This window comes from Podarcis liolepis (assembly GCF_965112155.1).
Source record: "Podarcis liolepis genome assembly, chromosome: 4".
Taxonomy (NCBI): domain Eukaryota; kingdom Metazoa; phylum Chordata; class Lepidosauria; order Squamata; family Lacertidae; genus Podarcis; species Podarcis liolepis.
In genome coordinates, this window is record NC_139558.1 from 11,408,832 (window position 1) to 11,432,693 (window position 23,862).

At 39.8% G+C, this 23,862-nt stretch overlaps 1 protein-coding gene and 1 long non-coding RNA gene across 44 annotated transcripts in view; one reads left to right on the forward strand and one right to left on the reverse strand.

Moving 5' to 3' along the window:
- MYCBP2 (MYC binding protein 2) overlaps positions 1 to 23,862 on the reverse strand; it is a 145,150-nt gene that overhangs the window by 41,332 nt on the left and 79,956 nt on the right. For 7 of the 42 annotated variants that reach the window (XM_083500976.1, XM_083500974.1, XM_083500947.1 and 4 more), the window contains 9 exons: positions 23,659 to 23,774; positions 21,759 to 21,856; positions 20,242 to 20,358; positions 19,101 to 19,241; positions 14,190 to 14,264; positions 13,032 to 13,256; positions 12,045 to 12,177; positions 10,495 to 10,620; positions 2,669 to 2,830 (listed from right to left, as the gene is read on the reverse strand). In XM_083500976.1, the coding sequence (XP_083357102.1) occupies positions 2,669 to 2,830; positions 10,495 to 10,620; positions 12,045 to 12,177; positions 13,032 to 13,256; positions 14,190 to 14,264; positions 19,101 to 19,241; positions 20,242 to 20,358; positions 21,759 to 21,856; positions 23,659 to 23,774 (1,193 nt within the window). The remainder of the gene's footprint in view (positions 1 to 2,668; positions 2,831 to 10,494; positions 10,621 to 12,044; positions 12,178 to 13,031; positions 13,257 to 14,189; positions 14,265 to 19,100; positions 19,242 to 20,241; positions 20,359 to 21,758; positions 21,857 to 23,658; positions 23,775 to 23,862) is intronic. The other 35 variants (XM_083500952.1, XM_083500945.1, XM_083500951.1 and 32 more) reach the window with 11 other exon arrangements.
- LOC310706057 lies at positions 3,709 to 23,738 on the forward strand. 2 transcript variants are annotated; one of them, XR_014525605.1, is made up of 4 exons: positions 3,709 to 4,585; positions 8,998 to 9,113; positions 19,109 to 19,564; positions 23,611 to 23,738. It is a non-coding gene; the product is annotated as an uncharacterized lncRNA (long non-coding RNA). The 2 variants fall into 2 exon arrangements; XR_014525606.1 differs by lacking the exon at positions 23,611 to 23,738 and having other exon boundaries at positions 3,737 to 4,585; positions 19,109 to 19,632.

The window sequence follows — 23,862 nt, forward strand, 5'->3', positions numbered from 1 at the left end:
TATTTTATGAAGACTATAAGGAAGTGTCTTGTTTCATGCAAAAAATACTATCCTCAAGTCAAAAAGCCAAATATCTAGCAGAAGATGAACTATTATTCCAATTACAAAACACCATTTACATTTTCTTCAGGTTTCTAAGACAGACAGAAATCTGAGGATCGACAAGATAAAAGTATCCGAGGCATTATCTGCTTAAGTGGGTTTGAAGTGGGAGGCACTGGACATTTTCTTCTGAAAATGGTCCGTCCAGTTCAGCATCCTGCTCTCTCAGTGGCCAACCATATGTTTTTGGGAAGCTAGAAAGATGGACCTAAACACAACAGCACTCTCCCCACTTGTGATTCCTTGCAAATGACGTTCAGAAGCATACAGTCTTCAACAGTGGAGGCAGAACATAGACATAGTGGCTAGCAGCTTTATCTTCCAGGAATCTGCCTAATCTTCTTTTGAAGCCGTCCATATTCTACAAATTTTTAAGCTCATCCTCAAAAAGAGCCATAGAACTCTGCTATGTGAGAAAGATGAAAGAGATGGAAACAACTATGTAAAGAACGGGAGTAACAAGGAGTAACAAGGCAACAGTAATATTTAAGATCAAGAGAGCCTTGGGTAGAGGGTCTTAGCACCATGAATAAATCCCAGTGGCAAGTGCAATACTGATAGTCTTGCCTCATATAGATAAACTGCAGGATCTTGTATGCCAATGTGATAGAGAAGAACGTATTTATGAGAGGAAATTGCCTCACTTGGGTGATTGCCACAATGGATGCTAGAATCTCCCATCTGAAAAGAGTATCTGAAGAAGTGTGCATGCACACGAAAGCTCATACCAAGAACTAACTTAGTTGGTCTTTAAGGTGCTACTGGAAGGAATTTTTTTTATTCTGAAAAGAGTAGTGTGGAATGAAGCAGGTGAGGTGCTTGTGATAAAGCAGCTTCCTTGCCTTGCTACTCATCTTACCTCCAAGCATAGGCCTTGGTAGTCATAAGATGGACTCCAGAAGGTGCTAGCTATTGTCTCTACATCATATGAAGTAATGCCTCCTAGTTGAGGCTTCCTTCCCCTTCTACAGAAAAATCAGAAGAACCTGAGTGCTAGATACCTCAACACCACCTCATGCATTTGGATGAAGTCAAGGAGGAATCAACCCTCTTTGTGGCTTCTCTCCCTCTCATAGTCACTTTCTGAAAATGATTCCGAATCCTGAAGATCTTCTCCATGCTGTTGTGCTGGATGGGCTCTCCAAAGTTCTTAAATAGTGAATGAATGAATACAGGGCCATTCTGAAAAGGGTCTAGGCCCACTGCTACCTGTGTGTTGGAAGGTCTTGATAACCAGAGAACAACGGAAAAGGAGGCTGCATCTGGATCACTCTCCCAAAGCAGATAATTCAATGGTACCAATTTCTACAGATTCTTGGCCTCTGTAAGCTTGGCATCTATGATACCTCCAGATATCTCAAGATCAACTATAGATGCAGGTGCATGAAGAGAGGAAGAATGCTCACAAATCTATGCTGGCATTTTAAAACTAATCTATAATTCCCAAGGTCTAGGTCAAAGGGCAAGCTGAAGAGAGACCTTCGGTTCTAAGGTGTTTCTTACTCTGATTCACAAGTCAGTTTCTTCTGGTGCGCCCAATTTATGGGAATAAGATATCAACTGGCACAACCACTTTTCAAGAGCAGACAAATAGTTCTTTGAAAACAAGCATAAACCAAAGCCTAAACTAAAGCAGCAGATTATTGTTCTTCTATAGCTGCAAAGAAAAATTTACTGGAAACAGCAGCTGGGGCATTATATGAACCCACAAGATTTGATTCGAACCAATGGCTTCATATTACAAGAGATCCCAACTAAACACCAGGAAGAACTTTCTGACAGTAAGATCTGTTCGGCAGTAGAACAGTCTTGGGAGGTTGCGGACTCTCCTTCCTTGGAAGTTTTTAAGCAGAAGTTGGATGGCCATCTGTCATGGATGCTTTAGCTGAGATTCCTGCATTGCAAGGGGGTTGGACTAGATGACCCTAAGGATCCCTTCCAACTCTACGATTCTAAGATATGTCTACTGAAACAACTTGATGTTAGCTAAATGAGCTGTGACACCAGAACTATATTACTACTACTATGTGATACTACAACTATCTTCAACTTAATGGGAAAAAAATAATGGTCTTATCTTCCAGAATTGTTAGTGGTGAAACTTCTCAGCACGTCATTTATGAAAGGTGGGACCTTCAGTGATCATCATAAGCTTTACCATTAATACTAAAATTTATGACAAGGCCCTGATATAGAAATGGATTTAACTGCATAAGGCTTGTGTGCTTCAGGAGTACCAAGAGATATTTTAAAGTGTTACTGCAAGAGTATTTGAAACCCTGTAATTTAATTGAAATCCCAAAGGATTTGGTTTTTAAAAAATGTATAAATATATTTTTCAACACTACAGAAAATATGCAAAAGGTCAGTGCAGTAGTCTCTAATTACTATGGGAAGGCTGATGTTTGCTTCAAAGTCATGGAAAGCCAAAATAAAACAGGGGTCGGGAGAATCAGAAGGTGCATTGATGGATGACCAATAGCTAGAAAGCAACTAAGATTGTTATGCAAGCAATGGTAAAGCTTCAGAAATGGGCTGATGAGGCAGGAAAGGCTGACAGACTTACTCTGAAGCTGTGGCTGAGGTTGCTGGAAGGAAAGGGATTGTCCAAACACAAATGGGCTGTGGACTAGGGAAGAGGGAGGTTTTGCAGCTTGATCAAAGATGGAAGGAGCTGGGAGACTAGGCCGTGACTGAATGGAATTCAGTATGGCACTCAGTTGGTCACCTGTAGTAGGCAAAACAGTCAAAACTACAACCTGTTATTTTCCAAAAAGTGCTGAATGAAGTCTCTTTGAAAGTTCAGTACTGATAAAGCCTGCACTTGTCTGTGATCTTGTAGCTAGGTATTACTCTGGAACAAGATACAGAAATTACCAAGCAATGTGTGGTAGAACCATGGAGTGTTCAAACCAATATTTTTGCAAGGGGTAGGAATAGTTGCGCAAGTGATTCAGAAAACATTTTCCTCCAGTGTTCTGATCTGCTTGTTTTGAAAATTAAAGCAAAATTAACGATGACACGAACTCCCATATGGCTGGACTGGGAACAAGAGAGTTTATAATTGGGAATAACAGCAAAAAAAAAATTTTTTTTTAATTGCTATAACTTTTGACTCAAAGGCAGCCTGCCTTCAAGGAAACAAGCTTTAAGGGCAAGGACTGCATGTGATCATTATGTATATTTCGTAATAAAGCACCACAGCTAGACAGTAAGTTCAACTAGGATTTTTTAAAGCAGTATTAGTTTTCAAATGATGTTCATGCCTTATTTCTCATGAAACTGTACTTCAACATGCTATTTGTTATTACATGCACCAATGTTTAAGTGCACAGCACCGTGAAAGTAAATTGCAGTGTCTTTAAATACATGATATATTGGTCCTTAACTAAATGGGATTTTTAAAAAATCTGCTTTGTTTTACTAATGTCAACAAAAACTAAATTTTTTGTAGAAAGATCAAGGCATAATCATTGAGTCTGAATACAGTGGTACCTCTGGTTATGAACTTAATTCGTTCCGGAGGTCCGTTCTTAACCTGAGGTACCACTTTAGCTAATGGGGCGTCCTGCCGCCGCTGCCGTGTGATTTCTGTTCTCATCCTGAGGTACTAATTCTGGGTTAGTGGAGTCTGTAACCTGAAGTGTTTGTAACCTGAGATGTTTGTAACCCGAGGTACTCCTGTATTTGAAAGACTTTTAAAATTTAATATTCATTTCAGTTCTTGGAAGTAGCCATAGGGCAGTCTTTGCTTTCCCAGAAATGAATCTCTTTCACTGGGTGACTTAAACTTTCTTGTTTGGCAGAGGCTTGGGAATATAAATGGTTCTACTCCTGTGTTTCTTTTTGATTTGCACTTAATTTGTTCCATGCTGGGCAATATTAAACTGTTTTAATGACCACCTGTCTTTTTTATTTTGTGTTTGTAGTAATTTTATGATTAACCTATTGTTAATTGCTGTGTCAAGCTGCTTTTTTTAAAGGAGAGACGAGACACAAATGCTGTAAATAAATAACATCCCTCTTGACAGAAGGCAGGGCCAGTTCTGACTTCATTGGTAGTAGGGCATCTCCTACCCTTTGCCAGCTGAGCTTGGCAAAGACAGCACCCCTTGGTCCTTAGTACAATACAACCAAGTGGGTAACCACAGCAACCTGGAAGAACAATAGAATAACAGTGGAGTAGAATGGAACTTTGGGCACTTATTGTAAATGGTCTTTCCTGGCAGCAAAGTGAGCCAGCCACTAACAGGATAAAGCATGCCCTATTTTCCCAAGGCAGGAAACTTGTGTCTTTGATTTGCATAGGCTTCCTCCTTCCCCTTTAGTTTTCATTCATTACTAAGCTCTTTCAGACTTGTTTTCCACGAATCTGAGACATTATCTCTCCACCTGCCTACCTACAGAGGAAGAGGGAACCTTTTCGAGGATGATGGAGAAGTTGGTTGTGAAAATGTGATTCATATGACTAGCAAAGCTTATGGTGAGTGGATTGCCTATGGGGTGTGGTTGTAACATGCTTGCTTGTCTGCTAAAGAAAGCCCACTTGCAGTGAGCGCCCAATGGTCCATTCACAAGCATAGCATGATCCAGACACTTACAGGACACACCAGAGCTGTATCTGCCTAGAGTAGGGGCCATTCGTGACGGTGGTAGCACATTTTGCAACTCACCTGCCAAAAGCTGCCTCTGCTGAGGCATGGAAGTCCAGCTTGCAATAGCTAATAAATAAACTGCGTGCTCTGCAAATGGCTCTCTGTGCAAATTTCTGTGATGCTTTTGTTGGAAGAGAGCTTGGCGCACATAGCCATGGCTCTTAGGGAGTGTGTGTTGTGGTGAACCTAAGTTCCAGCAGGTGCAGAATGCCACAGCGAGACTCCTTACGGGGTCCTCTCCATGGGATCACATTCACCCAGCTGCACTGGCTCCTGGTTGAGTACAGGATCAGGTTTAAGGTGCTGGTTTTAACCTTTAAAGCCCTATATGGCCTAGGACCCTTGTACCTACGGGACCGCCTCTCCTGGTACGTCCCACAGAGGTCCTTACGGTCTTCAAACAAAAATATCTTGGAAGTCCCGGGCCACAGAGAGGTTAGGCTGGCCTCAACCAGAACCAGGGCTTTTTTGGCTGTGGCTCCGATCTGGTGGAACGCTCTGTCACAAGAGACTAGGGCCCTGCGGGATTTGACATCTTTCCGCAGGGCCTGCAAGACAGAGCTGTTCCACCACTCTAGCCCAATGGTTGCCATCAATTTGATTTGAACTGATTTTATAATGAATTGATTTTAGAATGCTGTATTATTTTACTGTTGTTAGCCGCTCTGAGCCCGGCTTCAGCTGGGGAGGGCGGGATATAAATAAATGATGATGATGATGATGATGATGATGATGATGATGATGATGTGCTGTGACTTGTAGGTCAACGTACTACATGCTTTGATCCAACATGCTACTGTGCGAGCCCCAGCCTTTTTCCTCATGGGGGTGGGATAAAATGAAGCAAATGGGCTGTGTGTTTAATACAGTCATTTTGACAGAATGATTCTGCTTTCTTCTTTAAGATTTTGCTAAATATTATGCCTGCCGTCCCCGTCCCCGTCCCCCATTGGGATGCTAAGCTGGTTTCTTCCTCATGGTCTAAATCTTCTAGCCAGCTAAGACTGGGAGTTGTGGGGCAAGATTGAATGGCCTCTGAGGTGGCAGGCTGTATCACAGGGTTCACGTGCTTCACGGACGAAGCTTTCTGAGTGATGTTGGAAACGCCTGACTTATATTTCCCTTTGTACCCTTTTTGCAGACTTGCGGTGCTCTGGTTGACAGAGCTGGTTGCTTGCCTTTGTTCCTGTCTGTCAGGGCCCTTGCAACAGAAAGAATGGGCAATGTAAGGACATGGGGGGGAAACAATGGAAATATTTGCCTTTTCTTTATCTGGAAAACAGAAGGATGAATGGAAACAAGAAATACTAAGAGAAGGCAGGCAGGCAGGCAGAAAACCTAAGCACATTAAAGAATGAAGCAGGTTAGGAGAACATCTCTGCAAAGGGCAAAGGCAGAAAGTAAAAGTGATGAGGAAGACAGAAGGAGGAAGCCTAGGAAAATTAAAATCACAGCTTTCCCATTCATGCCTTGGGCAGTGAGCTGATGGGTGCTCTAAATCACCCTCATCTATCTGCTTTTCCCTACCATACGTATTACTACTCCTGTCCAACAGGGAGGATGGGAAGCAGAGCAGTTTTTCGGCATGAAGCACCTCAAGGCTGCTGACTTCTTCCCTGCCTGTGGAAGAACAACTTACTACTTCTTGCCTTGTTTTCCTTCCATTAATAATGTACCATATTTCCCAGGTGCTTGATCAAGATTAAGGGGAGAGGGGAGAGGAGAATGAAAGCAAAGGAAGCAAACTGGAGCTCTGACCAGAAAGCAGAGGACAGGACAAACCACAGACGTTTAGCCAATCTTGTGCTGCTATCTGGAAGTGAAAAAATGCCCTTCAGCCACCTATAGAAGAATGCCTCTTTTCCTCTCTTCAGCTTCAGCGACGATTTTAGCTTACTGAAACTTACAATCTTTAACAAAGTGTATGAATAGTGCTATAAAGAAGCCTTTTCCAATGTGGTGCCCTTCAAATGTTTTGGAGTACAACTCCCATTAGCCCTAGCCAACATGGTAAACCAGTGGTTCCCAATTAACTAATTATTGCAGACCACCTGCCCCCTTATTTTTCAAAAGCCAAAACATGGACCCCCCCTACTTTTGAAAATTTTGATTACTCTATGGTAGTTACCTGTGCAAAGCAATTTTTTGATAAAATGTGGGGTGGCCCCTAATAAGCAAAGGGTTTTAGGTATAAAATCTGTGAAATAACCACAAATTGCCTATCCCCAGACAGTAGGAAAAACTTGTCTCCATTGTTCCGCTACAATTGAATTTTAAAAAGCAACTGTGTTCCTAACTTGCAAGTGTTCTATATGCAGAATCCTTTTTATATTCAAACATGCTATTTCTTACTTGTGATCTGATATGGTACATCTTAGCAAAACTTTGCATCATATGGCTCTGCTAACTGAGGGATCTTGCACCTTCAAGACATAGGTGAAGGCTTAGTCAGGGCTTGATAAAGTATTGGTGAAGACTGAGTAGAAAACAGCTGGAATTTTGTAATGTTGATATAATAGTAATTTATTATTATTATTATTATTATTATTATTATTTATTATTTACTGTTTAGTCCTCCTGTACCCAAGTTTCACCCCTGGCTTAAAGAGATTAATTAGTTAAATACAGTACTTATTTGGAGTGAGGTTTTTATTCTTGCTGATTACCCAATAGGAACAACCAACTTTTGAATTTTTTTAGGATTCTACTGTACATCTGTTTCTTCCCACTCCAAAATGTAGCCACATAGCTTCCCACATAAAAAGAATGAATGAACAAAAAACCCACACAGGCTGCATTTTGCACCAAATAGGACTGGGTGATGTATAGATACATTGTCCAGGACTAGTATGAAGGACAGACTGCGATGGTGGCTTCACTCGGCAGTGTATCGCGAGTGAAACCACCACCGCACTTGACTCCCTCCAGTTGGTGCTGGTACCAGAGGGACCCAGGAGCAGCGGTGGTTTCACCAGCAAAATACAGTGGTGCCCCGCAAGACGAATGCCTCGCAAGACGGAAAACTCGCTAGACGAAAGAGTTTTCCGTTTTGGAGGTGCTTCGCAAAACGAATCTCCTATGGGCTTGCTTTGCAAGACGAAAATGTCTTGCGAGTTCCTGCGGGGTTTTTTTCCTCCCCCCCCCTTTTCTAAGCCGCTAAAAGCCGCTAATAGCGCTAATCCGCTAATCCGTCAATGGGCTTGCTTCACAAGACGAAAAAACCGCTAGACGAAGAGAATCACAGAACGGATTCTTTTCGTCTTGCGAGGCACCACTGTACTGCCAAATGAAGCTGCCATCCCACTCTGCCCTCATACCAGCAGAGACAGAAACCAGCTGCATTGGAGAGGCACCGATACAGCTTGTTCCTCCCTCCGCTTCTTCAAACTGCTGAGGAACACATGGCTGCCCTTGCCTCAGCCAACCAGTTTTACAGAGCCTATGCCTTGCCAACGGCTCGCACAAGCCAGTGGCGGTGTGGGGGCTCCATAAAACTGCTCCACTGAGGGGTATGCAGTTGCCATTCCCCTCAGTAGAGCAGTTAACAGAGCCTTCAGGGGCCTGCTGCTGGCTTGTGCAAGCTGGTGGCTGGTTGGGGGCTCTGTTAAAGTGCTCCCATCCACCCACCCCCAGCTATAGCAAGCTGTGCAATTAACAACATAAGTGAGTCCCTGGCAGGGGATAGTGCTGCAGACCCCCTGGGCTTGTCCCAGGGGTCCCCAGGGGTCCCCTAATTGGAAACCATTGTGGTAACCATTGTGGAGGGCACCAAGTTGGAGAAGGCTACTTTAGACCATAAAGCATATATCAAAATCGTTTTTAAAAGCCTGAATTCTCATGTGTGATCTAATAATACAACTTCCTAGGTCCCATCACCTTACTGTAGTAAGGAATTAGTTCAGTGATTTTGGGTCTTTCCACAACAAGGCTGACAGAAAACAGGCTAGAAATAGGTTGCAACCAAATCAGCAAAACTCAGGAAAAACATGAAAGCCGCAAATCTGTCATGAGCACCAAATGAGACAAAGCACTTTAATGCTCCTGAAGTTATGTCTCTGCAAGTTGCTTTTTGTCAGCTACGTCAGTGATATGATTATAATGATATGCCTTTGTAGGTGCTTCACCCAGGGAAAAAGTCATAGAAACTTTCCTGTAGTGTTCCTTGTGATGTATTGGCAGAGATGACTGCAAGGCACTAGCTCAAGTGCTCTAACTAATATGCTGCTCCAATTATTTTTAGGTAAATTTACTTGCATGGAGACCTAAGGGTATGCCAGCTGAAAGGGTGCACTGCTCTTTGCACTGAACTACTGCAAATACACAAGGAGAATGAGACAAGAAGAAGACATCAAAACAGTAAGGCATGCAACAATAATCAGACTGCAATCCAAACACGCTATAGGTTAATTCAGCAAAACGTAAAAAGGGGTTTCCAGGAAAAATGAATACGTAACATTTATTCATATCTCAACCAACAAAAATGAACACAAACTGTGTGTGTTTTTTAATAAAAAGAAACTTATGTTCAAGGAAGTCCATGGTTCACGACTTCTCCTCAAGAATGCAACACTGAACTTGAAGCAACACCTGGATAACATAATGTTCACTTGAGGATAACTATTACACTTAAAATGTAGGGAACGATCCAGTCAATGGTAAGCACATCTTTCCCACTGGAATAAAATTAAAATTTATAGGTGCTCACGTTTTGCTGGACCATGCATTATTCTCAGAAAAGAAAATTCCAAGCCGAAACTTTTGCTCTTCTATGGGCATGTCTATTTTAAAACATTTCTTAGTTTTAAAATTCTATGTTCTAAAGTTGTATACTGCTCTCTTTTACACTAGATGTACTAGTCTGACCTCATTTATCTGCTGTAGGAATACTAAAACGACACAAGAAATATCCATATCAAGAGCCACTAACATAGAAAAGGTTGGGGTTTTACATGCACATTCTACAATTGCCACAATGATTTCCATGGCAATTATACGTGTATAGATACTGGTAAGCACTCAGCTTTTCACTAGTGGAGTATTTTTCACATCACACTTAAATGCTTAATTTAAAGGTGCTAAACTAGCAAAACAAAAACAATTTCATATATAGTGTTACAGTACTGTATAGAATTTTGATTTAGAGCCTAACTATACAACTTTCATGTCAGTACAAGGACTCAATCTGATTCCAAGTGGTGGTACATCAGACACCACTGGTTTTCCTGTTCTGGTTTTTGTGCAGTGTTTTCTGGAATAAGGAGGGTCTGTCAACGAAAAGCTTTACTTTTTACAGGGAAAACTACAGTTGTGACATGGAATGCGACACCGATCAAACTGTAAAAGTCAGTCAATACTGTGGTTTCTTCAAAAGTATTTGGTCTGAACAGAATGCTTCGAGTGTGGTGCTAATTTTATAGAAGCAAGCATTTTTAATGCATGTTCTCCAAACAGTTCATCAAAACTAGCAGTTTTCACTACAACGTACAATTATTATAGCTCAAGCCCATCTTGTTCAACAAAGGCTCAGTTTATTATTATTTCAATCCTGATCCTACAACAAATAAGCAGTGCCAGTTTTATAACTCTGAGCCATAGAGTATAATTAAAGTCTCATATAAATGAAGAATTCCTGCACTGATGAATTGCCTCCCAGTTTTTTAAAGTAAATATATAGTGGAGCTACAAATACAATGGAAAGCACGCTCAATAGAAAGAAAATAATTAGTAGAAAATTTACCTTTGTTATTTCCAAGGCCATAATCAAATCCTTGTCCATTACTGCACCCTGTCCCTTTATTGAAAGTTTGCAGTGAGAAAGGACTTGGTGGGGGAGTCTGACCATTCTGATCTATAAAAGCTTGTTCTGTAATTGCAAGAAACAAAACAAACACAAGACTGCTTCAGAATGTAATTTATGTCTCTATAGTGGGAATGAAGGTCAAAATATATGTACACAGGAATGAAGGTTTCAATTAATAAATCACTAACTAGAGAAGTAATAACATGTCTTCTCTAAATTAAGATTAGACTATAGGCCACCTCCCCTGAGTGTCCATGTGCAGAAAGGGGCAGCAGGGTCCCTCATCCAATATCCGTGTGTTGGGTGTGCACATCTGCGAAAGGGAATCGGAATCCTATGGACATCTGCTGATAGTGGAGCTGGAACCCTGTGTGATCAGGGTTCCAACTCTACAGACACAGGTTTCCCCTTCTCAGACATCTGTGCCCACTGCTTGGAGAGCCAGTGTGGTGTAGTGGTTAAGAGCAGTGGACTCGTAATCTGGTGAACCGGGTTCGCTTCCCCGCTCCTCCACATGCAGCTGCTGGGTGACCTTGGGCTAGTCACACTTCTCTGAAGTCTCTCAGCCCCACTCACCTCACAGAGTGTTTGTTGTGGGGGAGGAGGGGAAAGGAGATTGTTAGCCGCTTTGAGACTCCTTAGGGCAGTGATAAAGCGGGATATCAAATCCCAACTCTTCTTCTTCTTCTTCTTCTTGGATGCCAAAGCCATCCCCATTGTGTGGGGTCAGGAGTGCAATCCTGTTTGGCCTTGTCTATGAGTGGCCACCCCCTTCCTTACAATTAATGCATGAAAAGGGCTTCCATGGTCCTAAGCCCAATTTCACTCCAATAAACTGTTAGAAGTCATTCCATGATAAACGTACATCGCTTTCGACTACCTTAGTAAAACATTTTGCCTTCTATATTGTTCACAATGCTTAGGATTTCTTTTCAAATATTTTAAATACTGTTCTGACTCTTTAACTTGGGAAGATTCACCTGATCAGCTCAAACTAGCACAAGAATATGGACACATACAGTGATGCCCCGCAAGACGAATGCCTCGCAAGATGGAAAACTCGCTAGACGAAAGGGTTTTCCGTTTTGGAGGTGCTTCGCAAAACGAATCTCCTATGGGCTTGCTTCGCAAGACGAAAATGTCTTGCGAGTTCCTGTGGGTTCCCCCCCCCTTTTTCTAAGCCGCTAAGCCGCTTATCAGCTGATCCGATAAGCCGCTAAAAGCCGCTAATAGCGCTAATCCGCTAATCCGTCAATGGGCTTGCTTCGCAAGATGAAAAAACTGCTAGACGAAGAGAATCACAGAACGGATTCTTTTCGTCTTGCGAGGCACCACTGTACCTCTGTTAAATGAAGAACTTTGGGTACCAGTGCACTCCTCTGTTCTTTCTGGGTTTTTTATGCTAAATTTTTAGATTATTTACATCTCTGCTTTTTATTGTTTGTGTGCTTAGTTCCTATATTTTTGTAAAAATTAAGGAGACTTGCCATCTTCATGCCGGAGATATTGGTTTCCACCTCTGTCTCTAGCTAAGGACCACGCATCACCTTCATCACTTTCACAGAACTCTACCATGCTGTTCTTATCCATCTGCACCCATGTCCCTTCAGAATTAGTCACCTGGTACATACACACACACACACACATAGAGAGAGAGGCACATTTAATTTACTTTTCAAATTATCCACCAATGAGATGCAGCAAAATGTTTCCATATGTGAAAAAGAGGCTCATTTCTGTCATGGAAAGGCAACAGACATTCTTCAAGTTAAGTGCAGAAGAATAAGGAAGAATAAAAAGCATTTGTATTCACAGAAGGTTTAAGATGATTAGTATCTTCAGTGTGTTAAGACTGGATTATATTCAGAAGAAAAGAATAAACAGATCACCAAACAAGCGTCCGGATACACATAGCATTTGATACCCGATAGAATGCAAGGGTCGAATTTTTATTTATTTATTTGACACATGAAGCAGAGAAAGCTTGGCATTGACACCAGGTATTTAATATTCACAAAGTTGCTATCATGTCCTGTGTGCTGTTTGAGAAAAAATCATAGCATGACACACTACATCCTCAAGCCCATTGCAATAGGAGAGCACCAAAGCACGATCAACCACATGCAACAGTTGAATCAATACCAAGAAATAAGAGAACTGAGTTCTGTTGTATCCCCAAAAATAATTCATTGGTAAACTCTGAAATATGCATTAAACATAGTCCTTTAATAAACCCACATTTTAAGCAAGCGTACAAGAAAAATCAAGTTCAATCAATGCCCGATAATGAAATATATGACAAAGGCAAAAGTGGTTTGCAACAGTTTACACCATAAACAACCTTTAGGAAGTTAACAGTTAGCAACCAAGGGTGGAAAAGCAAACCTTGCGTAGGATAGCTGCTTTTCTTACGATTGCTACTATTATAAACCAGTATCTATGAAGATAAGAACTGAAGCTACAAGGATCCATACCTCGCCCACTGCCTTGACTTTGTTTCCCAGAACTAACATTCCAATGGGGATACCTCTAAGGTTGGGACAGCTTCTGACGTTGTGACCTGAGGGGCCAGTCTTCACTACCTTATATACTCCAGGCCCACCACGAATGAACGGCATATCTGGTTCCTGCATTACCGCTTCCTGAGGGCAGTGTGAGTTTAGGTCTTTGAAAAAGTCATCTGTGTTAGATCTAGACTCCTGAAAATTTTAGAACAAAAAACCAAAAAAAAAAAAAATCCTGTTAATAATGCCTTTGTACTTTTCAACTAAGCCCATCTCTTTGTTAGACCTGAAATAACTAAGGTCTCATCCTAAAACACTTAACAGAGCACGTGTTAAGCTATAATTTTCCATATAAGACAAGAACGGAACTTGCAGTACTCTCTATATTACTACTGAACACGAAGCATAAACGATATGAGTACATACATAAAAATAAAAGGCACACATTTGCAACATGAACATTTGGAGCGATTCTGCAACCATGGTTAAGAAAGATGATACAAACACAAGACTAACACACAAGACTATGGCCAAGTAAAAGTATTCATGCAGGAGAGTGCAAGAAAGAAGGGGGGATAGAGGGTATTTGTGCAACTGTTGGAGACATTCAATACCAAGCTATACAGCATCACATATGAGCCTTCTTCTGCAGAATGTAAATTGTTATTACCAGCTAAATATGGAAACCTAAATGAATTAAGGCTGCATATTCTCTGCATTTTGGGGAAGAAAGGTGTTATTCAGAAGTTTGTTAACCAATTCTTCCAGGAGAACAGTAATGGTAGGCAAGCTTGCCAAAGAATAGCTTGCCAGACACTACCAGCCTTCTGCTGCTGTGCGCAGCTACAGGAAAGTGTGGCATGTGTTCTAGGTAGGTGCCCTCAATTCCTGCAGATCTATGGTGGGATCTAACAGGATTGTTAAGTACCAACGCATGCTGAGCATGAGCACTAGAACACGTCAGAGTCTCCAGCAGCGCGAAGCGATTGCTCAGCAGATGTCAATGTGGAAATAGTATCCATGAAAGTCTGAAAACCACCAATTTGAATGTTCAGATGGCTCATACTCCACAATGCCCAAAATACTTGTACACAAGAGACTGAGATCCTGACAGTTAAGAAAACTCACCTGAGGGGGGAAAGGTTTGGAAGTCCATGAAAACAAGTCCAAATCCCTGACTCCTTGGCTAGCATTAAAGATATTCTATGTAAAGTTTAAGATAGACACATATCAACAGAGAACTGGAGCATTAAGACAGCAGCAGAAGAAATTAAGAGACGAATAGAACATTTGCTTAATTTTTCCCCCCTGCATCCTTGCAAACAACAATCATTTCTTTTCACAAAAAGGTACTCTTAAAATGATGCCAGCTGAGCCCACTGTTCACCAGGGGGGAAACAATCTGTTGGAGACAAAAAGCTTATACTGACAGTTCTAAATGATGTAGTGTGTCATGCCATTCACTGAATAGAAAGATTCTTTTATATAGAGCTTAACACGTTTTGTGCAAGGCAATTCCCATTCTCCTGTCTGAATGAGAATACAAGTCCTATCAAAAGCCAGATTTGTTTTATGAAAGACAGTCTGCCACTTTGTGAAGATTTGTTTTCTTTTTCTGGGGGGGACATGGGGAGGCGGAATGAGGAAAAAGATTGAGTGTGGACACTCAGCCACCTATTTGCAACTGGAAAGGTTTAAAACGTAGCTATCAGTACTCAGAAAACTTTGGAAAGCACCCAAATGCCAAGTGCCGAAAACCATAGTAACAAAATACACCAACATGTCAAACACAGAGTACTCTAAAAAAATTATTTTAAAAAAGAAATAAAATTAATGTATTTTCCACATTAAGACGGATAAGGGATGCACACATTAAAATATGTTGATCTTGGTACCTTGCGGTGGGTTTTTGTACTAGTCTAATATATTTGGAAGAAAAGCTGTTATTTAGATCAGCCATTTCCCCATTTATTTTTGAAGACTGACATTAAGCAGATGGGAAAACGTACCAAACACTTTAACAAGCTTTTAAAAATACATTAAAAAAACCCACACATAATGAGTAACACATAAAATAAGGAATTTGGAAGTTTTACTCAATCTTCATTTAGTTAAAACTGGGGTCATGTTCAGGTCATACATCTTTTCTCTCTAAATACATGTTCTTTTAAGGAAAAGTGGCCAGATTTGCAAAAAAACAAAAACTAATTGTCCAGCACATCCATTTTGGATGAGAGCCTTGTAGCCATGCATAATATTCCATGCAGGCACTGATGTCTTACACCCCACCCCACCCCCCAAAAAATGCTCTCGAAGTTCAGGGGACCCTTCAGAGCAGAACTGAAAAGGTACAAAGAGTTAGTTGAAGCTGAAAATAAAAAAATGGGAAATCCCTCTCCCCTGCCCACCAGAAGCATTTTCCACTCACAAGTGGGGCTGTTTTGATCTTGTAAATAAATCCAGTACTTACACAAATAAGGTGGCTGATGACCTTTTTGTTCAAATGGGTCAATGAAATATATCAATTTTGTACACATCTAAAAATACAACATTTGTTGGAGTAAGTTGTGCAAATTTTAGATGAGATTTAATCAAAAAAATGGAACAAGAGGTTATACAGCAGACTTTCCACACATAAAACAACATCAAAATATTGCCCCAAAATAGTGCTCTTTGAAACATACACCTTTATTATTGTTGTGATATATGAATTATGCAAAAAGCAATGAAAATGAAATTAGCAGGTCAGAAGCAAGGGGTGACTGCAATGAGTATTTAAAATGAATGCATTTATTTGTGTAAGCGTTAGGATTCCATGTTTTTCTAACATATAATCTTCTCCGTCACTTTTAAAGAATGTGCATGCATCAATCACAATAGAAAACTTCCAGTATGGAACTGTCATTCCTACTCATTCAATGTTAGTATTTGCCAGACACTTTTAAGTTGTCAGTATACATTCTTTACAAACCCAATCTGCAAAGAAGTGCTCCTAGCCTTCAATTTCTCACCAATATTTTATGTTGTTGTCTAAAAGATAAACCTTTCAACAATGATGTTTGCCTTCAACACAGCATCAATAAACTACAGCACATTGCTTTTATCTCAGAATTTGCATAGTGCAACCTTGTTTTTAGAACAGCTTTCCTCTGAAAAGATCTAGATATCTTCCTATGTGCCACTAAAGTTTTTTTTTGTACAGAAATCAAGATACCTAGGAATGATACAGACTTGTACAACTCTTAAGTAAATAATAGTTTAAGTACTGCATTTGAAGTCTTGTTTTTCAACATTTCATATTTGCCCTGTTTTTGTAACATAACATGGGTAAATGGCTTACTTGCAATTTAGTATTTTCTGCCCGACGATTGGGACTGCTAAGGAAAGATCTCAAATCAATAAAAGTCTTAGATGCTCTCTTTCCCCTTCCCACCTTTTCAAGGATAAAAATCTATATCACATTTAATGGCACATATTATGTCCCTGACCAGCGTTTATTGGAGTGTTATGGGTGCAAGTCGCAGGGAGGATTGTGAGAGTTACCACATGCACATCCAAAACTCTTACCAGGTTGATACAGTACTTCTCCCTAGTAACGGAAGTCTTAATAGACCCAATGTCAAGTATTTGTACAATTTTTTTTATTAAAAAAAAAAAAACTTCAGGAATAAAGTTTAGTTGAGATTTTCAAGTAAGTCATGGAATACAGCCTATCAAGGAAGCTAGTTAAACAAGGAAACTGTTAAGGAAGCTCTCTGGACTGTCATTCTTTTAAGAAGAGAGATAAAATAAAAGAAAGAAGTAATACTGAAATTCCCAGGTATTAGCATTTTAGATTGGCAAAGTATGGTATAAAAGGAGCACTTAAGCTAGAGTTTTCTTCCTAGCCACTACTCCCCCAAAGCAATGAAGAGAAGATGACCAGCATAGCCATGCTGCCAAAATCGGAACTTTCACAAAGATATTTGAATAAGTGATCACAAACCAATAATAAAACTGTTGGGTGCCAGGCCTCAGCAGCCTAAGAAAAGTGAAGCAAAAGGCACAGGTCTACAACCGGCTACAACTAAAATCCAAGTGAACATTCAGCCAGCCAAGGCAGCACACACAGGCTACATTTAGCAACTAAGCAGGCATAGCCAGGAATGACTGTGGTCCATAAATAATCAAAAAATCAAAGACTTTATACTACAGCCACTATCAGATCAGCAGTAACCCATGGATTAGGGTTAGTGGCTGGAGCAATGCTGGAAACTTAGGACACATCATAACTTAGGGAACATTTAGACCTGCAACCCTTGTTGGTTCATCACACGGGACAGCCGAACACAGATCTGAAGGTTCCCAGTTCTACCCTGTCACAAATGCAGAGGTTTGCCATTCATCTCAAAAATACACACCAATCTGCTTAACATATCCCAACTGCCAAATGCACATGAAGGAACTATTATTTTTTTATAAAAAATTATGTACAAACGTGACTTGGTTAGATCACTACGATGCCTTCAAACCGGTAAAATGTCCCTGACCTTATAAGAAGATAGCTTATTACTTAAGTTGGAGCAGTTTACTCTTCCACCTTTAAAAGAGGTTGCCTTGAAGCAAGTGGTTGCTATCATCATGCAACTTTCCCACTAGAAGCCACTAACTAGCTTACTAATGCAACACACCCTACGGAAGCATCGGGTTGTATCCAATGGTGCTGTCTCGCCTGTGCAATAGACTCCCACAAAAGAACATCTTCATCCGGCTCTCCTCTGCAGCCCAACCCACCGCACCATCAAAATCAGGTTCAGAAGGTTGGGTAATCCTCTGGAGCAGATTTTGGAAGCATGTGGATAGAGGATGTTGTGTAAGTAGAACTTCGGTCGCACTTGCATTTGATTCAACCTGATGTTTCCATGCTACCACTGTCTGTAGCTTTGTATATATGTTCTTCTTCATGCAAAGCCCTCTTTCAATGAAGATGACAGGCTTTCCTATGTCTTTTATTTCTTGTCCTGTCAGCTTTGTCCATTCACATATTTGAACCTGTGCCATGCCATTCCCACACCCTTTCCTAAAGTAACAATGAAGATGTACTGAACAAATTCTACCAGCAGGAAAAACTGCCTTTCCCTATTCTTAACCTTACAGATGCAGTATCTTAAACCAGTGGTATCTATAATACGTTACAGTCAGTAATGACAATATGGTAAATACTCTTATTCAATATTTCAGAGTTCTCTCACAGGAAGTCCTCAATAATGTGGCCGAATCAAGACATATTTTATCAGTTTCAGTTTAACCAAATCTTTTTCACACATGGAAGAAATGATGCTAATAACAACATCAGTTAATTAATTAATTAATTAATTAATTTACTATGAGCTGGTGTAGCTATAACCCAAGCACAGCTTCACACAATTTTCCCCTTTCAAGCGCAATTTGCCACCCTTCCTTGACAGCCCTAAACCAGATTTGAAATCAGGGTTAGCGAATGCCAATATACCACAGTTAAGTGATATGACACATTAAACCCATACAACTAAGAATAAATTACTATATCATATCCTACTATTATTTTAAAAACCCTAATCATCTTAAAGTACCTAGACGTATCTCTTGAGGGGTAAGTTCCCATTGTAGAAAAATGGTATCAGTATGGTATCCAAATGAGAAAGAAATATTTCTGGCAGCAGCAAGCCTTTATAACACTTTGATCAAATTGCTTTTGAAACTACAGAACAAGCAGTACAGGATATGCATTTATGTTACATATTAGTCAAATATAAAGGGTTCAGATGATAGCACAGGCCCACCTTAGCTAAGGTTCCAACTTAGCTAACTGCCTCCTTAGGAGGAGGGGGAAAATATTTTCAAAAACCTTAATTGCTTCAACATCAGCATTATTGTTGATGTTACAGGACCTAAAGTTGGTTAATGGGAATGATTACCCTTATAGATGAGATGGATGAATGAATGATGACAACCTTAAAAAAATGATTGATTGATTGATTGAGTGCACTATAATATTCTTCAAAATTGTATTTTACTTACATCAACAGGGACCAAAAGGCTCTTGCCAAGATGCTGGTTAAAGGAAAGGCACCAGGCTTCCGTGTAACCATTCATATTTGGAACGTATTTCCTTATTGTCTCATCGTTCAGCCGCAGCCATACACCATCATCATTGTGAATCTATGAAGAGTAAATACAAGGCAGGCTACGTAAGCAGCAGATGATAACAGATTAAAGATCTAGCATAATACAGAGGTCAACATTTGGCCTATTTAACTAAAGCTTTTTTAAAAGGCACAAGAAATTTAAAGCAGATGAAGATTATGGATGAATTAAGAAAAAATGTATTTAAAGAGCAACTTCCTAATGTATCTACAACAACGCAACATCGTGATATGGGACACCACTCCAGAAAAGGAGCTGATGTACCACTGTTGCAAACAGTAACTTGAAAGCATCATGTGTGTCAGGATCAGACCGTGAAAATAATTTTTACTATGAAGGTAAAGAATGGCTGGAAATGTAACAATTAAAAGGCATATTAAGGAACCAAATTATGCCATGCTCACAATGATTTGCAATCTTTTTTTTAAAAAAAAAATTACTGCAAAAAGCTGGTTTTTATTTTACAAAGTAATGGCTACAAAGGAAACATTCCAATTCTCTGTAAAATATATATATATTGTTTTCAGAAACGGCTGACTTCTTTTAAAGCTAAAAATGAAACATTTCATTTCTGAAAAATCAACAGAAACTTTAAAATGTTAACAGGATAAAACAAAAATATCTACCTCAATTTCGCCAAAAAGCAATCTTGCAGTCTGTAGCATGAGTTTAAAGCAACACAGAAAGCAAAATGGCTGGTTAATCATATGGCCTGATGCAACTACATGTCCTTTTATCTAACTTTTGTGGCAAATACCCAGAAGAGCTCACAAGCAAGCACTCAAGTAGCATTTACGATTTTTCTCCTGTGAACAGCAGGCCCCCATATCACAAATTGCTTCTGAAAGTATTCCATTTCAAAAAGGCTTCTATGGCCTAGAATGGCTTCTGGCCCGAAACACTGAAGTTCAAAGGCCATGTGAGATTAGTCATGGCGTTCTCTGGATTCTGGTCTGTATATGCAAGTGGTAATTTAATCTAGATCTCAAATCCATATAAATTTATTGCAAGTTACCTCATCAATAAAGGTAATGGATCCATTGACTTTTACTATGCCTATCTGCTCACTCTGAAGGGAAGGGTGACTACGGATACGCAGCCCTGCACTGTCCTTGGCCACAAATTTGCGAACCTAAGAGAAGCAAAGAGACAGTAAGGCAGAGAAACCTGGAAAAGGGCTCTTAAAAAAAAAAGAGTATAAAGATACAGCATCAGATTATGGAAATCCACAGAGCTCTAGAGGAAAGTCTCCTATCAGCTATAGTCAGCTGCTAAATTCACCCAGACAGATGATCAAGAAACCAAAACAAAAAAATCAAAGTCTGTTCTCTTTTGGAAGCCATAGAAAAATAAAGCTGTTATAAAAGTCACTCAAATACACATGGACCAACAGAATTAGATATTCAGAGTTTACTTTAAGTCAGATATAAACAGTAGTCACTGTCAACTGAATGAGATGAGAGGCTGGGATATTCCAGCCTAGTTGTAAATGCAAGTACCGTATTTTTTGCTCTATAAGACTCACTTTTTCCCTCCTAAAAAGTAAGGGGAAATGTGTGTGTGTGTCTTATGGAGTGAATGCAGGAAGCCAGAACAGCAAGAGGGATTGCTGCTTTCACTGCGCAGTGATCCCTCTTGCTGTGCTGGCTTCTGAGATTCAGAATATTTTTTTTCTTGTTTTCCTCCTCCAAAAACTAGGTGCCTCTTGTGGTCTGGTGCGTCTTATAGAGCGAAAAATACGATATGTAAAACCGACAGGAGCTTGTTCTGAAAAGCTGTTGGGCAACAAAACAATCACTAGGACTTAACACCTGCTTCTCTGATTTTTCATGTACAAAACCTAATGATATTGGTGAGACCTGTCCCCACACAATTCATGTTAGAACGGCACTTAAATCTGGATGCCTTTTTTAAAAAAGCAAAACTTTGTTTGGAGTTCTTGGGATACTGAGAAGTTTATAGGAACATGCCTTATTCTTATGAAGGCAAAAGCTTTCCTTCCATTGTGAATAGGTTGTGACTGGGACCGTCACAGGGTTAAAGCTTTCTCTCCCATGGCTTGGTCACAATACACGCCCCCCCTAAAGCTATTCATTTCTGAAAAATCAGCTATGCAAGATGGGAATAACATAGTTAAGCACCATCTAGCCAAGGGGTATATAAGTGAAACAGTTATGATAACCAGTATAAATGTAAGATTGCAGAGCCTCCTCCTCCCTAACATAACAAATAAAATGCAATAAACAGGTTTTGAAAATACATTTGATTTGTGTATGTTTGCCAAGGAGTCAGAATTGAGTATCAGGAGGAGATCTTTAACAATATACAACAATTTTCTTCTTTTCTGTTTCAGCAGCTTCCCTTCATCATTTAAACATATATTGCTACCTTGAAGTTAAATTGTTAGTCCATCTAAGCTAGGGACCGGACCCCTGAGCTCTGGCAGTTTAAAAATATTAGATAATATAGGTCATGTATTTACATGCACTAATGTAATTTCAATTTTTTTAAAAAATGTTTTCGTTCTTATACCTTATTTGGTAAAGGCTCTGCTTTCGGTTTTACCAACTGGGTTCCAGGTGGTATCATTCCTTTCGGAGGATCTTTTACTTTCACTTCTAGTCCAGCATCTGTAAATTAAGAAAATTACCATGAAGTGTATATAAGAAGACTAAGTAACTGTTTGAAAGTTATTTTAGTCTGAAGTGGGTTACATTCAGGTCTTGGCAATGTGGTAAAATTCTAGCTGGTTAGGTGAAAATTACTTATGGCATCAAAGCAGCTTAAACCTGTGAAACAAATTAGGCATGATAAATGTGACTCCTGAATCTAAATTGTTCCCATTTTTAAAATGTTTTTTTAAAAATTAAGTTACAGATAGGTAGCCGAGTTGGTCTGCCATAGTCAAAATAAAAAAATTCCTTCCAGTAGCACCTTAAAGACCAACTAAGTTAGTTCTTGGTATGAGCTTTCATGTGCATGCACACTTCTTCAGATACACTGAAACAGAAGTTGCCAGATCCTTCTATATAGTGAGAAGGTGGGGAGAGGTATTACTCAGAAGGGTGGTGGGAATGGGAGATTGGCAGATAGCTGAGATGAGCCTGTTGACGACTCTTAACGACTGTAATAGGTCTTACAGGAAAAGGCAAGGGGTGAGAAGGTGAGAAATGGCTTAGTCATGTATAATGGGATAAGAATCCAATGTCTTTGTTCAAACCAGTAGGAGAACACTTCAATCTCCCAGGACATTCTATACAAGATCTCAAAGTAGCTGTTTTACTACAAAGGAATTTCAGAAATAGACTGGAAAGAGAAGCTGCTGAATTGCAACTCATTACCAAACTTAAAACCATGGAGAGACCTGGTTTGAACAAAGACATTGGATTCTTATCCCATTATACATGACTAAGCCATTTCTCACCTTCTCACCCCTTGCCTTTTCCTGTAAGACCTATTACAGTCGTTAAGAGTCGTCAACAGGCTCATCTCAGCTATCTGCCAACTTCTGTTTCAGTGTATCTGAAGAAGTGTGCATGCACACGAAAGCTCATACCAAGAACTAACTTAGTTGGTCTTTAAGGTGCTACTGGAAGGAATTTTTTTATTTTTAAAAATTAATTTAGAGAATATGGTGCCAAGCACCCAAATTAAAAACAAGGAGTGACAAGGCTAAACCTTCTCTGACAGAATCATTCCAGTCACAAGTCAATAAAAAGTTCAACTATATAAAAGACTGCATTTAAAAATGACAGTATTAAAATCATATGACAGAAGGTACAGCCAATTATAAAGCATCACAAGCAATTACCCTCCTCAATCTTTACATGATAATAAAAATGTCATGAAGTATCATGGGGAGGAGGAGTATCTGTCAGAATATTATTTGGAAGAAATGTGTATATAAACATAACTCCTTGTCAAGGATTTAAAAGACTGCTCATGTAACAGGGAACTCCAGCAGCCCATGACAGGATACATATGGGAAAAATCTTGTCGTTCAAAGCACTGTTGGACAGCAAAAAACTCAATTGGCATTTCAGTCATAAACGAAGCAGAGCTACTGTTTGAGGCTGCACACAAAGTGGACTCAGTCTCCAACTGTGGAAGTGGGAGAGAGCTCCACCAGCTAACACAGAGATAGAGAGATAATCAGCCACTATGGGAAGATATTGCATTTGCTACTATTAACTTAGGCTAAAATGTAGGCATACACTGTTATCGACACATTTTCCAACTATGTGCTCTGACAAATTTTCGGATTTGTTTTATTTTCAAGTATTTTAATTTTTTTTGAGTAAAAAGAAGAGGCTATATGTCCTCAAAAAATTATGATTAACTTTAAAAGCTCTCTCTCTTTCCATGTTCTGGCATACCGCTATAGGTGTATTGACATTTTTGACATCAAAGAAAGATACGGACTTTTATGTACCTATTTCAATGCCATCAATGGTAACGTGAATGGTGTAGAGACCAACTGCTCCTGGAGTCCAGTTAGCACAGTAAGTTCCATCATTGTTGACTCTTATCAACATGTTTTCACTTGGTCTAGGGAGGGAAAAAAGGATATTGAAATGACAACACACCACCCACTGCTTGAATATCAATTCAGGTTGCCAGCTCTATGCTTAGAAAA